The 15650-nt window shown below is 48.0% G+C and overlaps 1 protein-coding gene across 1 annotated transcript in view; it reads right to left on the reverse strand.

The window, feature by feature from the left end:
* Positions 1–520: 520 nt before the first annotated feature.
* The window catches only part of MAP4 (microtubule associated protein 4), a 268981-nt gene continuing 253851 nt past the window's right edge, over positions 521–15650 (reverse strand). Inside the window, exons 24-27 of the mRNA XM_045004160.1 lie at positions 13749–13830; positions 11087–11199; positions 7540–7714; positions 521–7267 (exon numbers count right to left, since the gene is read on the reverse strand). Coding sequence (XP_044860095.1) covers positions 7263–7267; positions 7540–7714; positions 11087–11199; positions 13749–13830 — 375 coding nt within the window. The 3' untranslated portion in view covers positions 521–7262. The remainder of the gene's footprint in view (positions 7268–7539; positions 7715–11086; positions 11200–13748; positions 13831–15650) is intronic.

Consider the following 15650-nt stretch of genomic DNA (forward strand, 5'->3'; position numbering starts at 1 on the left):
GACTCAATTTAGCAGAACAGCAAACTGGACCCTCACTTTGTATTTCCTCTCTGCTCCCCGCAGCACAGGCAAAGCAGCTCCTGTTGAGAAGCAGCACCAGTGACACTGAAGGAAACCTAACAGTCCATTCTCCTGCCACCCAGCCAAGTACACCACAGGCCAGAGGAATGTTACACGTTGGGCTCCCCAGATTAAGCCATTTATACAGCACCATCAGCGCACATGGTGCGTTAGGATCTAAGAGATCCCCATTTCACGCAACTAAATTCCATTAGCTGTGGAGGTCAGTCCGGAGAAGAGGGGAATATGGAGGCTGAGTGACTGACTACACATAGCAAACAAGATCCCTCTAAGAGCTGGAGCTGCTAATACTGCAGAAGAATGAATGTGCCCTGCTCCTGCCTCTGCCCGTGGTGGATTTACTCAGCAGCAGACTAGGATTAACCAACCCTCCAAAGAATGGGTGTTTCCCAGAAAAATATCAGCCCCCCCACAAAAAAATGCAAATTCACACTGGTGCCAAGGTTGAACATCTAGAAGCTTTATTTCAATCCTTTACAATAGTAAGAATCACAACGTCAAATCAGGAAATGTTGCTAATGGAGACACCAGTCTTGTACAGTCAACAAGGAGGGTGAAACAGAGGCAGAAGTAAACCAGTACGAATTCACTCCCTGGCGTCAGTACCAGGGGTTTGCACTCCCCCTAGTAGCCGGAGTCTCAGACTTTACATCCATGCAATAATCTCCCCCCCTCCCCTCCCCATCAGCACCCTCTAGATTATAGAAATATTTGTATCACTCAACATTACAGCAACAGTTGACTGCACAGTCGCTGCCAAAGCTGGACAGCTCCGTGCTCTCCTCGGTCATTATGGTGCATCTCAAGTGATGCGCAAGGAACCTCTGTATAATATTCCTACAACACAAAAATGTTAATACTTAACCCTTAGAGAGCACCTTATACACTGATCATCCCTCACACCTCCACTGCGAGGTAACTATTATTGCCCCCATTTTGCAGATGAGGAAACTGAGCGCAAGAGGTTACGTGATTTCCCAAGACTACAGAGGGAGACAGTATTGAAGCCATGATTAGAACTCCAGTGGTCCTTGCTCCTAGTCCTGTGCTCAGAGCATACCTGCCTCTCAGTCCACCCCCTTCACTTTCCTTCTATGCTTTTTCCACCATGTACCTATGTTAAGGGATTACTGAGCCTTCAAGTGCCAGAAAGGGAAGTCAGCAGAGGGCTGGAATAAAGGAGTCTTGAGTGATCTTAATACAGGATGGCATCCAGTGTGAGAGAGATTTTTGTGAAAAGGAAAATATATATTGTAGCTAGATCATCAGTGGCAAAGGGCAACAAAAGGTGGAGGATGCTTTCCACAGCTTTCTTCCATAGTTCTATATTTATCTTGGCTTCTACTGCTTGTCAAACTCCTCCGTGAAGCAAAGAATCTTCCTGTGAATTTCCCCCCTGCCCCCCCGCCCCCCGCCCACTCTGAAACTGCCCTTGGGTGGAGTGACAATGTCTGTGGGGGAGTTCGTATCTTTTATTGGACCAACTTCTGTTGGTGAGAGACAAGCTTTTATGCTCTGAAGTCAGCCCAATAAAAGATGCGACTTCACCCACCTTGTGTCTCCAATATCCTGGGACCAACACGGCGACACCACCACTGCACAGACTTGGGCAGAATGGCATTTCTTCCACCCCAAAAAGACAACACTGTTCTCCAGCCAACTAACTGGTTACTCCTCCTCCTGAGCCTTCGCACAGTGCTCCAGCAAAAGCACTAAAAAGGAAATGGCCTGAGGCTAAAGAGGTCTTGGCCTTTTCCTTCCTTCTGTCACCTGTGGTAGAACATGGGACATCCTGGCAGTTCGAGAATCTGGAAGACACTGAGTAGCCGTGTTTCAATCACGTCAGAGAACAAAATTCTGCTCAGAGGACACCAAACACACAATGGTTCTAGTCTAGAGCTTCACTCACACTGACGCACTACGCTGTGTACAGGGGACGACAGCAAGGGTCAGCACAGAGAACTACATTCAATTAGCAGTATAGGACCAAGAATGACAACGGGAGGCACATTCAGGCTGTAACCCAGCCTCTGGGGCAGGAGCTGCACAGCAGAACACATGCAGCCCCGTAACAGCAAAGGCCAATGCAGCCAGACCATGCAGCCTTCTGCTGTTGTGGCCTTGAGTCCATCCACTTCATTTGAATGTCCTTTGTTTTACAGTATTAAAGCCCCACTGAACTGTGTATGTCACTGATGTGCAATGGGATGCAAGGCTCCACTGTCAACTAAACAGTCCCCAGGCACTGAGAAGCCAGCCCCAGCCGCTCCCACCGATGCCTGACTGCATCCCAATGCAACAGGCTGGTGCGTTAGAGAGCTCAAGTATGGAAGGCGGAACCAAGAGTCGGCACAGAAAAGGAACCTCCCAGCTCCTGCAGGAGTCACTTTCCAAAGAGCCTATTAACCTCACCGGAGCCTTTCACCACTTCAGCCATTACAGACTTCTCAAAGCCAATCCCAGCACTGACCACAAGCCCAGAAAAAGATTCCTTTTCCCCCAGAGGTGAGAGCTGTCATGGCCCTAGGGGACACATTCCCATCTAGCCTTGCCGTGGCGACAATGGAGCTGCTCTTGCTAGCAGGGCGCATCTCCATTTCCAGCCCATCACACTCTGAGACGGGGCTGCTCAGCACCGAGACCACGGCGGCAGGCTGATTTTATGCCCCATCCATCGTGAGTCAAGTCCATTGTAGTCTAAAGTTTCCTGTCAGACGTGCTTATGAAACCCAACCCAACTGCCACCAGGGAAAAGAACGCTAACCCCACCCCACCTGTCCCCTGGCTGTGCCAAGCCATGCCAGCTTCCTGCAGATACCTGAGAAACCAGAGGAATTCCCTGCGTCTACAAGGGCCTCTCAGGCCAGGAACATTTACATTCAAGCCACATTTAATTCAGACTCAACTCACTACTTTTCAAAATGGAATTTATTTACCACATAGTCCTAGGATCAACCCTAACAAGAATACACACAGATCCCTGGCGTTACGCTGCCTTCTGCCAGTTGAACCCCACCCAACTGGCATCCCTGATGTCTTGGAGGAGGAGCCCGGCTCACAAGAAGCCTTCTGTTTTACATGTGTCATCTGGAGAAGATGCAGCTGAAGAGAGAAACTCTGGCTCCTTCGCACAGCGCAAGTCAACATGGCTCAGAAGCCTTTCCCCGCACGGGGGCCGATCCTGCTCCCACAGGAGTCAGTGGCTGACTGCAATGGAAGCAGCATTGAGCCGTGAGGGGCAACAGCTCAGGAGTTTTCAATTAGCGGGTCAATGTCCCAAATATTTAAAGGCAAACCAGGACTAACGGGATTTTCAGCTTCTCGCAGAGATTTTCCAACCTGCTGCAGAATAGCCAGTAACATTTCCCGCAGCTTTCATTTTCAGGTCTCAGCGTAACTCAGCACTTGCTCCCATCCCTCCATATAGGAAATCACAGCCATTTCAACCACACACAACTATTCCCAGGTGAGCAATACTTACAGCTATTTCTTTAAAATAAAATACAAAATTCTTAGTAAAACTGAAGCTGTCCTAGCAAAACCAAACTGGTATATCTGGATCTAGTCTGTCACCTAAACACAGGCACAACAAGTGTTAGAGAGAAGTGGCACAGAAGCACAGAGAGCTCTTAGCGCTCAGCTGAAACCTGTGAGAGTTTGGGATGGTTTGTGCACATTTCAAGATAGGCCTTCACTCTGCGGCCACCTTACGATGCTGTGTAAGCTTATCGACCGACCAGTTCCTCAGAGAAAAGCAATCAAGAGGGATGGGGAGGAGGTAAAACTTAACTCTTGGCAAAACAGGTTTTTTTCTTTTTTTGTAATCTCAGAACATAAAGTGCAATGTTGCTATCTGCCTTCCTATCGGAGCCCCCAAACTAAACACTCGCCGCCCTATGACATCAGTAAAAAGGCCCATCAGACACATCCTGCCTCAATGGCTTTACTCTTCCCTGCGGTGTCTAGCAGCATGCAGTGAAAAGAACATGATATTTCAGCTTCCACCTCTCTCCGAGTCATTCAGAAGAAAACAAATGAGCGTTGGCCATATGTATCTGGAGCACGTGGCTGGAGTCTGTTATCAGCTGCTCCCTCACAGGAACCTCACTCATTAGTGCACATTTCTCAACTCCTGGGTCTGGAGGGGAGTCCCAAGCCGGACTTCAGATTACCACCAATCCCAGCATCTGGTGTTAAACAGGAATTTAGCTGAAGCTCCACATACCTGCAGACACGGGACTGAGAGATTGTCATTGGGTGATGTGCACCTACCCTACTGCAGAAATGCGCCAGCCAGTGCAGCCCTGTCAGGTCTCCTATTTCAGAGCAAACTTCCATTATTGCTTTGGGAAACAAAGTCTGTGCCTTTTCCTGTTAAGGGGATTAACCTTCCCTCTTGAAACCATGTCTCTTGCTCAAATACCCCCTTCCCGCTCAATCCCAATTCACAGATTTAAAGAGATCTTGCTGGTGTTTAGAATTTAGTAACAAAACGTAGGAAGCATCAGAGAAGGGGCAGTGATATATACCGGGAGGGGTACATGCAGGTGGATGGGTCTCTATGAACGTCAGGAAAGAGCTGAGCCAGCACCTGCAGAGCCAGAGCAGCTGTCACGGTGCCTCAGGGCATCACAACGCAATTCTACCATCTTACCCTGGGGGGATGCTTGACATAAATACGTTCTCCTCCCTTACTGAGGTAGCAGGACAACAAGAGCAACTGGCTATGGGGCCACCTCTTAATCCACCCCCCTGGGAGCAGTCTTTCAATGGACGGGCTGGCTATTACTGGCTTACTGGATATGGTGCTGCCCCGGCTGCCTCTGGCTGGGCAGCCTCAGCCCTACATCTCCAGCGGCCACCTCTCCAGAGCAAGGTAAACGTTGGAGGAAAGAACAAAGAGGGTTACGAGAATATTAACCAGGATGGGCCCTCAAAACAAGCATTGAGAGATGTAAACAACTATGTGGAACTTTCAAGCACAGGGGGCAGGAGAATTTGATGAGCCCAGCAACTTCTCCCTGGTCTTAGGGCAGAGTGCGTGTGGCATGAATTGGAGAGGAAAGGTGGTAGTGATGGGGAAGAGGGGAACAGAGGGAGTTTTATGGAGAGAACAGGGTATATATAACAGCCCCTTTCAGGTGCAAATCTGCATTGTTTATTCAATTTTGTATTTAGAGGAAAAAGCACTTACAAGACTAGCAGACCACTTGGATGCAAACTATTACATTTTAATGCCATTTTATTAGAAATCATGCAAACTTTAATATAAAAAAATACAAGTGCAATAAGAATCTTCGTGTGTAAATACAGATTCTGGGTTACCGTGTCATTGTCAGCTTCCCAAAGAGAAATATTCCCACAAGCAGGGGAAGATGTGGGCTCCTCTCTGCCCCCCCCCTACTTCAAGTAGGCCAGCCCCCTTAGCAGAAGTCTGTCTTCAGTTAACTTTGATCCCTGTATTTTGTTATTATGCTTTTTGCTTTAAAGTTAGTTTGATGACTCAAGACCACCAGTTTTTTTTAATATACATTTTGTTTCTTTAGTGTCGTTCGCAACATAAAACAAGGAGCTCAAAGCACAATGGTGTGTGATCTCTTGATGAGCCAGGGCTGTAACGCCTTCGTATTGTAAGCCTGCCTACTCTACCCCTCCCAACCCTTCCCAGACATTCAGCTCTCCCTCTCTGGCTCCCCGGATGAGAGGCAGCCTTTCATTTCTTCCCCATCCTAGCCTCCCACCAGATTGCATCTAGCCAGGTAATCTCTTTACCCCTACATTTAACCTTTGTTAAAAATAATACACATCACACTGGATCCCTTGCCTCAGAACTCACACCCTGCATTAACCTGCAACATACTGTTCTCGAAGCAGCTCCCTGGCCTGATACCCTAACTCTGGCCTGATACCATGGCAAAGAAAAACAATCAACAAACGGTCTGTGGCTATTCGAGTTAATAAATATACTTTGCGCCCTTTGTTAATCCCTCCAGGGCTTGGTTATTGACCCTGATAGGAGGTTCTCTAAGCATCCCCTTAGCATCGCTTGTTGCAGTCAATACAAGGCTTAGTTGAACTGTTACAGCAAGAGATTTTTTTTAAAAGCACATTCTTATGCCTTTCCTTTCAGACATGGCTTAATCCCATGAATTTGCTCCATCATTTTAAAATATTTAAAATAAAACAACACAAAGAAAAACAACAGTTACAATTGCTGGATATGTCGATAAGAAGCCAGCACTGCAGCAGCGGTTAATGTCTTTATTCCTATGGTTAGGAAAAGAAGGAAAGAGAGAAAAGGAAACTTAGCATGGTCATAGCACAATAAATCATCAACACTTCGTCACAAAAAAAAAAAATGAAATGGTTAAAGTCAACAGTTAAAACAGCCTAATGTGTGTGTATAATATCGATAATCATTAAATAGGAACAGCCGAAACTGAAGCAGCAGGAGGAAAAGTTAAAAAAGAGAAAGATCACAGCTTATCCCCATTAACTCCGGCCTGGCTTTGGCCACTCGTAGCGCAGCCCCACCACTTCCGCCCAAACGCAGCCATAGAATGAGGCTTGCGCCCTCCCCAGAATGAGAAGTGGCTTTAAGCACATTTAGTCTAGAGGTCTCCAGCTGCCTGTCCCTAAGAAACACGTCATTCAGACTCACGCTGGTGTCCTCCTAAGAGCAAGAGGATTGGAGGTGAGGCGAGGAAAGGATCCCCTTTCCACCCAACACGGGATCACCAGAGCCTGAGACACACTGGGGCAGGCGGAGCCAGTGTCACGATGAAATGAACCTGATTCCTGGGCTGTCTGGGTGAACAACTACGTTTCCCTGTTGATAGACAGCACCACTGAAAGGGAAGCTAGCCCTGCTAAAACGCTGTCCCCTTCCCACCTAAAGCCAAGTGCCAGGTTAAGGGATCCAAGCTGAGAAGCACATGGGAGACGGGGTGGGTGGGGACAGTCACAAGCCTTGCTGAACAAGCACTGCAGAAAGGTCGTTTGCATGGGGAGCTGGCTGTTGCCACGGTGACGAGGAGGTGATGGAGCCCAGGCTCTCGCTGACGGACGTGCTACACCAGGGGGAAGTGCTGCTGGAAAGGTTGGGGGATTTGGAGACGACGATGTCTGCTCCGTGGTCCGTGCGAGCCTTGGCCTTCTCACGGAACGTCAGTTTGTGGCATTCAATCTGCAGCGACACAAGGGGGTAGGTGAGATGGGGAGCGGGGGAGGGGAGAGGGGACAGGGGGGCGGAGGATGATACCATAATGTCATCATTAGATGCCTGGAAAATAAAAGGCAATTTTGTTCATTAAAAATATGGCAAAATATTGATAGAAAACTGTAACTTTTAGCTTAAATCCGTGAGCTCAACCTCCACAGGCTGCTCCGCCCCTGCTGCGAGTGCTCGCCCCGCCCCGCCCTGCGGAGCTGAGAAGAGAGGAAGGCACGAGCACTTACTTGTTTCTTGGATCTGAGTGCCGAAGCTCTGAACTTCCCTTTGGTCACCACCACCCACAGCGGGCGCCGTCGGCCCGACTCCATTCTCCCGCATTTCACTGTCTGCCTGGGGCGCTGCCACATCTCCATTCTGAGGGGCCTGAGCCAGCAGCGCTGCCTCTTCGCTCCCCTCAGGCTATAATGAAACAATGGGGTCGGGGAGGACAATGACGTGTCAGTAGAAGGATGGGAATGAAATGGAGTGAAACGAAGAAACTCCAGTCAGGGTCCCACGGAGACCCCCCTCCGCACGCACCAAGATGGGGGGTGGTTAGAAATGGAGCAGAGAAGTGCTACAATCCACTCTTCAGTTTCCTGAAAACCCACCTGTATTGAGCAGCTCTCCAATCAGAGCAACATCTGGCAGTGACACGCTTCAATAACCCACAACCCCAGCCCGTCTCCCAAAACCTCACTGGCACCCCGCCACAGCTCATAGCAGTCACTGAATGAGCGCTCGTATTATTCAACCTCTAGTCACTTCCATGGAACGCGCAGTACGTTCACATGCAGTACCAGGCTAGAACAAGTGACACCATCACCCGGGAGAAGACGACCAAGCATTACCCTGCAGGATTAAAAGCGAAGGGACTTGTGAAAATAAGTGATCTGAATATATTGCAATGAGAGTCTCCTTGATTTGACTGGTTCTATTTCTTACTTGCCAGAGTAATAACGCACAGTGGATCCGACAGCCACGAAGGCAAGTTAGCCCAGGAGACCACATCCTTGCCATACTGGCTGAAGCGGGTCTATGGCCATTTGGTGCAGCTCTGTTCTGCGGCATGTTCTCCGTAACACGGGTGATCCTATCTGGAATCACCGATTTCCAGCACACTGCTGTGGGAACATGCTAAGTTAGAGCTGTGGCTTCTTCAGGGGAATGCAGAATTATCGGAAAAGCCCCTCAGCAGATGTGACTAGCAGCACAGGAGGGGGCTGGGCAGAGACGAGACACCATCTGGAAGCAGGCTGGGTTCACGGGCCGAGTGAGCACCGCAGACAGAACTCATCTGTATTGTGCACTCTCTGTATCGAGGGGCGCTGTGGATGGGCCTGACTCTAATGATGAATGCCACCATCCTGCTCCTGCTCACCACGCTCCTTTGGTGAAAGCCTTTACAAAATGGGTTCCTCAAGCGGCCAAGGGAATGCATTTGGACCAAGGATTTTGCTGTTTCCTTTCAGAGAATCTGAGTGGGGGCTGAGAGATCTTATTGGCTATAGGTATGGCCATTTCCTACACTGCCTAGTGGGGCTGCAAATCTAGCAATAGCTGGCAATTCCCCACCAGCCTCGTGCAGCCTCGACAGACAGTGCATCCCTCTGACCCCCTTTCGGGGGGGTTAAACCCACATGCACACAACCATAATTTTGGTACCTAGATAATTCTGAAGAAAAACACACAGAAACTTGCAAGGTTCCCACCTCTACACCATTCTGCCACAAGCAGAGCAAGCCCAGCAGTCTTGCACCTGACCCCTTGACAGGCCACTAAAGGGCAGTTAGTCAGAAAAGTACCTCTCTCACTCGGGTCTGCGCATCTGTGATTTACTATTTAAAACAAGGTCTGAGCCCCGAGAGCCCGGAACAGCCCACAGAGCTATGGATGAGCAAGCTGGAGTCTGGCCTGCCTCACACCCTGGCAACGGAGATAGGTAAGATCTGACGGCAGGTGTTGAGGGAAGAGGTACTGGGCAAATGTCCAGCTCTGACAGGGAAATCACAAAGCAAACTGCATGTGGAGGTGACAGAGACACTATCTATGGAACCCGACCCCACTGGACAACACTGGCCATCAGCAAACTGCACTAGTGTAATTACCGTAGAGCAGAAATAGCTGGAACAGCCTGGCATAAAATAGGACAGGGATTAGATTCCAACCCCTACCCTAATACATCAACTACTTTTATACCTACTTAAAGCCATTTGCCTGCTAAAGTCTGATTGGGAGCTAAAATTAAGTTAAAAGGATTCAAAAGTGGAAGAAAAATCCTACTTTTCCCTAAATAAATATTGTTGGCAGTGTCTCAATTTTAATGGGGTCTATTTGTATCCTTGTTTGTGTGTGAATCCTGCCATGTATGCCAGTCTCCCAGATCCTACACAGACACCGGAACGGGGACTGTTTATGATCCTGTTTGATGCAGAACCTAGCACAACGGGCCTCAATCTAGACGGCCTCTCGGTGCTCCCACAACATAAATGTCAGTTACAAACAAACAGGATTGAGACAATGGAAAGCTAAAGCATTTGGAAAGGGATGTGTTTCTCCAGTGCTCTCCCCAGTGGCCGAGATGACGCTGGCTTTTGTGCTGGAACACAGGATTTCTTCCTTCCTATGCCACAGGGCTTAGAACTAAACCTCTGGTGCCAATGAATCTACCTGAATATGTGAACTCCAGCTCCATTCTCATGAGTACATGGCTTGGTATGTTAGCCTGGACATTCATAATGAAAAGGTCATCAAAGTGGGGGTGAGTTCCCACCCGTAACAGCAGACGCCTCGTGGCTGTAGTAAAGCTGAGAGATGCTCCAGTGCAATTTACAGAGCTGTGGCTGAGGGTAGTTGGAATTATTTCATGTCCTTGTGGCAGAGAAGTGCTGTACCAAGATAGCATCCCAACTCTAAAGCAAGAATTCATCCTAACAGTTTTCCAGAGGAAGGGTTCAAGAGCTGGGTTTAGTATGAGGTCAAACCCACCCATGGAGGATTCTACCAGACAGATTCCTTGATGCAGTAAAATGCCTATTTGCAGCCCACAGCACACACTGATCTCAGCAGCTCTGTTTGGGAGAGAGCTTCCAACTAGCCATTCCGGTTGCTCTGACGGGTGCAATAAGGAAGTTACACAAACACTTAGCCAGGACTAGCGAGCTGGTATTCTAACATCACAACAGAGGGAGGAAAAGTCGGACGCAAGGCTTTCCTCTCACCCTTGCAACAATGGACCTGTTTATAGATCTAGCCTAAAAGATTAAGCCTCTTCTCAGGCCCTCTAGAGAGAGGGAGACAAAGTTAATCAGGCTGCTCTCTCAGAGCAGGGGTTCTCACACTCTGCATCGTGACCCGGTTTATTGGGGTCGCCAGGGCTTGCGTTAGACTCGCTAGGACCCGGGGCTGAACCTGAAGCCCGAGACCCACTGCCTGGAGCAGAAGCCGAAGCCCCAAGGCTTGAGCCCAGGCTACAGCTTCAGCCCTACGTGGGATCGTGTCGTAATGTTTGCTGTCAGAAAGGAGTTGTGGTGCAACGAAGCTTGAGAACTGCTCCTCTAGAGACATGCAGTGGGACCCATCTGGAATGGACACTGACATGGTTCAGAGCTCTCTCCCATTTAGCCCTTCCTTGTTTTCTAGATTTAATGACAGAGTGATTATGGAAGTGATGCTGGGAATGAGTAAATGGCCACAGGCTGACTCAAGGGGGCAGCTGGATGCATTAGCAATGAGACAGGCAGCTGAACTGAGCTCAAGAAAACCTCTCTCACAGAGCAGAATGAAATGTACCTTCACCGTGCCTCCTGCTGGCACGTGTCCGACGTTGTCCAGAGAGCCCACTTTTGCCTGCGCCTTCTCCTTGAAGTTCAGCTTCTGGTTCTCGATTTTGACATCTCCTCCCCCTGGAGCAAGAGAACCGGATGGAATTCATTATTGGTTTCAGAACAGGGGAGCACTTGGAGCAGAGTCTGACCCAGGACCTCCCTCCTCCACCTGCTCCAAACCCACCCCCAGAGTTTTGCGTTAAGCCAATTACTTTGCAGGGGGTAGAGTGGAACAGTGCATTAAGTGTCTCAGCCTTTCACCAACTGAGGCCTGGGCTCAAATCTGATTATTGTCAAGATGAAAGTTGGTGAACTCCACCTCTGCATACAAAACCACAACACAAGCAAGCATGAGTTCCACCCTGGAGATGCCCCTGTGCAGAGAATGCTGTATGTTAGGACGAGTATGTAGGAAGAACTGCACATTACCACCTTCATTGTATCAGAGGTGATTCTATCTTCTCTCCTCCAAAGGAGTACAGTCATTCCACGTTTAAATGTCAAGGTTATTTCTGATTGCATCCTCTAACTGCCCACTCACATACATGTGCAGACACCTCTCCCTCCATGTCCTTTGGCAACCTCATCTCATTATTTATGTGGATGTTTGCAAGGGATCCATGACCTGATCTTGGTGTACGATTTCTGACTCCCTTTCATTCACTGCATTCCCCACTAGTTTATCTAGTCCAACAAAGAACTAGATAAGTTCATGGAGGATGGGTCCATCAATGGCTATTAGCCAGGCTGGGCAGGGATGGTGTCCCCAGCCTCTGTTTGCCAGAAGCTGGAAATGGGTGACAGGGAATGGATCACTTGATGATTCCCTGTTCTGTTCATTCCCTCTGGGGCACCTGGCATTGGCCACTGTCGGAAGACAAGATACTGGGCTAGATGGACCTTTGGTCTGACCCAGTATGGCCGTTCTTATGTTCACTTATTTTCCATTCCCTCTCCATCTCCATCAGCTGCAATTGTAAAACTGCATCCGCTAATCACTGTCTTCTAGGGCAGGAAGACCTGCCTCATTCCAGACAGACTCCAGTAACACTGCATAAACAGCTCAGGAGGCAACCCTGTGTCAGCAGAGCAGCCAACAGCACGACCCATAGAACAAGCAAACCCTCACTTTACCCTCCCCAAACACTGGGGTGGGGAAGGAGAGAAATAAGCCAGTTCCTATGTTTGACAGTGCTGCACTCTGCTGGAGGGATGGAAAGAGGCCCAAGACCTACTTGAGACTTGTGGCAAGTTCTCAATGAATGTGGGAGGGCTGCAACCCCCATCAGGTAACAGGAGACGTGCAGTGTATTTCTGCTTCCTCTGACAATTTTATTAGAAAGCTGTTCATATAGTCAAACACTGGCGGCAATTTCAGCCCTCCAGGGACGTCATTAAATACATACGCTCCTCAGCATTTTAAAAGAATTTCTGAGCTTTGCGTGGGTGAACAGAATCCTTTCTGGCCAATGGATTTTATCCCATCATTTTGGCCACACAGAACTGCTTAAAAATGTGTCATAACAGATAATTCTTGCAGGACTATTGTGTTTTAATCAGCCCTGGACAAGAGCAGTTATTGTAGTGTAGCGTACAGCTTGTTACTGCAAAGCACTGAACAGACAGAGGCCAAGTTTGTCACACTATGTTCTCAAAGTGGGAGAGAGTTTTTGATGCACTGAACCATGATGTTTTGTGCACAAGGTTGAACTGCTTTCAACCCAAGAGACTTTCAGGCTAGGTCTGGGGACTTCTTTGGAAACAAAGACTAGCTTGTAGTGTTTGTTTTCAGGTTTGGACTGTGAGCTCTGTTTTCTTCACACAGGCATGTTTCATTACCAGGGGACTCTTCTGTGCAGGTGAATGTCCCTTGCTACTGAAAAAGCCAGCAAGTCAAGGGCCTGGACCATACTCTTTGGGCTTACTCAAAGGTCAGCTTGATCTGACACGAAGCAAAGTGCAGACAACTGGCCTGCAGCCGTAACTGTGGTCCTGTCAGCATTTCAGCTAAAGAGAGGGTCTGCTCAGTGAGGAGTCCAATGGAAATCTCAGCTATTGGAAGAATTGGTGCCTCTGCTGTGTTGTCAGTGGGGAACAAACAAATTCTTGCACATCCATTCAGTAAAGTGATTTAGGATCATTTGAGGCCAGGTGTTACATAACAAGTATGGATTGTTACTATACAACACACTAAAAGGTCTCCTGCATCTGTTCCGGAGAACTGGAGAGAGGTTACTTCACCCTTCTCTAAAGCCTTCCCTCTGAGGATCTCATGAAGTCTCAAACCCCTTGAAAGGCAGGTATCTCACCATTTTAGAGTTGGGAAAACTGAGGCAGACGGGTTAAGTGACTTGCCTTGTTCTAAGCTTGGCTGTAACAATGACTTGCTATTTGGGGCTTAGAACAAGGCAAGTCACGCTCACAGCCAGGATTAGAATCAGCTCTCCTGATTCCCAGTCCCCTTCTCTAACCAAGAGCTCATGCTGCATCCCTAAGAAACTAGGTACTTCCCTTCGGAATACCATCCCTCCACCTAACTTGCTCCAATTGGGATCACAGGTTCTGCCTGAATGACATGCAACATTCACTAACTGGCAAAGTGTGAGGGTGCACACTAAGAGTTTTACCTGGCTTGTGTTTTATATTCGTTTTAGAGCCACACTTTGAGGACACTTTGGAAATGTCAACTTTCTTGCTCTGGATCTGCACCTACAGAGACAGAAAGGAACAACTCAGCACAAAGAAACATTTTTTATGAAACTGGAAACCACTGTCTCACCGCAAAGGGCAGTTTATATTTAACGAGGTCTTAATTACCCTCGCCACACTTTTCCCATTAATCACCTGGCTGGTAGGTGTCAAATAGCACTGCTGATGTAGGTTTCAAGAATTCTTAAGAAAAAGGCAAACATTCATTAGTATTATCAAAAGCCCTGTCCCAGCCAACAAAGGGTGAATATATGCAAGTAGAGACGTGTACTGAATAAAACCAGTAGAGATGGATAGTGACCAGAAATGAGTGTCTCTTATGGCATATGCATATGAGTATTAAAGTTTGACCAAAGAAGCCAATTCCACCACCAAGTTCCCCAGACTGTTTCTACCCAACACCAGCCTTGACTTTTAAACCTGTCCCATGTCTTGGCCTTCAGCCAAGTGCCAGGAGAGAAGTTGTCTGTATTGGTCCATTTGGAGCAAGGCTATCCTACTGTGGTGCCAAGCATATACCACAGGCTCCAACTTTTTCTCTACCATCTTCAGCCAACAAACCAAGATGTGGATCCACCTGATATTAAGTCTGTGTCTTTAGGGCACGTTGACAGGCATGCGCTGCTACGTGTGGGGACAGACTGCATCGCCACACCTCAGACTGTGTCTTACTGCTGTTCTAAAACAGGCTGGATTGGGGGTTCTCGGAGATAAGCTATGGAAATATATATATTTTATTTACTGGATTTTATTTGCTGCAGCAACATCATCACAAGGTTGTTTTCTTGACAAATCTCAAACTACGCACATTTGGGCCTGATCAATACCCGACTGGGAAACCTCCGGAAAACCAGCAACAGCAGTAGTGCTGGCCCTCTTCTGGGTCAGCAATGAGCCAGTGTCGCAGCATGAAGTTAGCCTAAGGCTGGTGGAGGCGTCCTCTTTAGGAAAAGATGTAAAGCCAAGGCTGTTGCTACTTTAAGTCATTAAAGATTTCAGTCTTTTCCCCCAGAATGGGGTTTTAGCCCTGATACCTGGGCTGAATTCTAGCTTCAGTAACTACACTGTGCCTCCTGGAGTTTCAGTAGCATGTGTGATTCTTCCGCTGCTGCCCCTAACCTGCTGTGTAGCTTTGTTGTGTGCCACCAAACAGTTGACCTATTCCATCCCAGAGGAAGCTGCATTTCAGTGGCAAATGAAGTTATTCTTGCCTGGTTAATTTGTAAAATGCTGCATGGAAGATGGGGTTGGGAAGGAATTTTCCTCCAAGGAAGATTGGCAGAGGCCCTGGAGGTTTTTCGCCTTCCTCTTCAACATGGGGCACGGGTCACTTGCTGGAGGATTCTCTGCACCTTGAGGTCTTTAAACCATGATTTGAGGACTTCAGTGGCTCAGACATAGATCAGGGGTTTGTTACAGGAGTGGATGGGTGAGATTCTGTGGCCTGCATTGTGCAGGAGGTCAGACTAGATGACCATAATGGTCCCTTCTGACCTTAAGTCTATGAATCTATGAATATCACCAAGATTTCCCCCACAAGGAATTCATAACTTCTAGTTATTTTAATAGGACTAACTCGTGGCGGGGCGGGACTTGGGAAGATCTTATCTAGTTCCTCCCTTGCTTGGAATATTCAGTATCAGATTATCCATATAAACAAAATGGAAGTATTTCCTTAGTATTGACTTCACCTCTTTATAAACTAAAGAGAGAAAGTGAATGAGGTAATATATTTTATGGGACCAACTTCTGTTGGTAAGAGAGAGAAGCTTTCAAGCTTACACAGAGCTCTTCTTCAGATCTGGGAGCTTCTAAACCAT

The sequence above is a fragment of the Mauremys mutica genome, chromosome 2 (genome assembly GCF_020497125.1).
Source record: "Mauremys mutica isolate MM-2020 ecotype Southern chromosome 2, ASM2049712v1, whole genome shotgun sequence".
In the NCBI taxonomy this organism is placed as follows: domain Eukaryota; kingdom Metazoa; phylum Chordata; order Testudines; family Geoemydidae; genus Mauremys; species Mauremys mutica.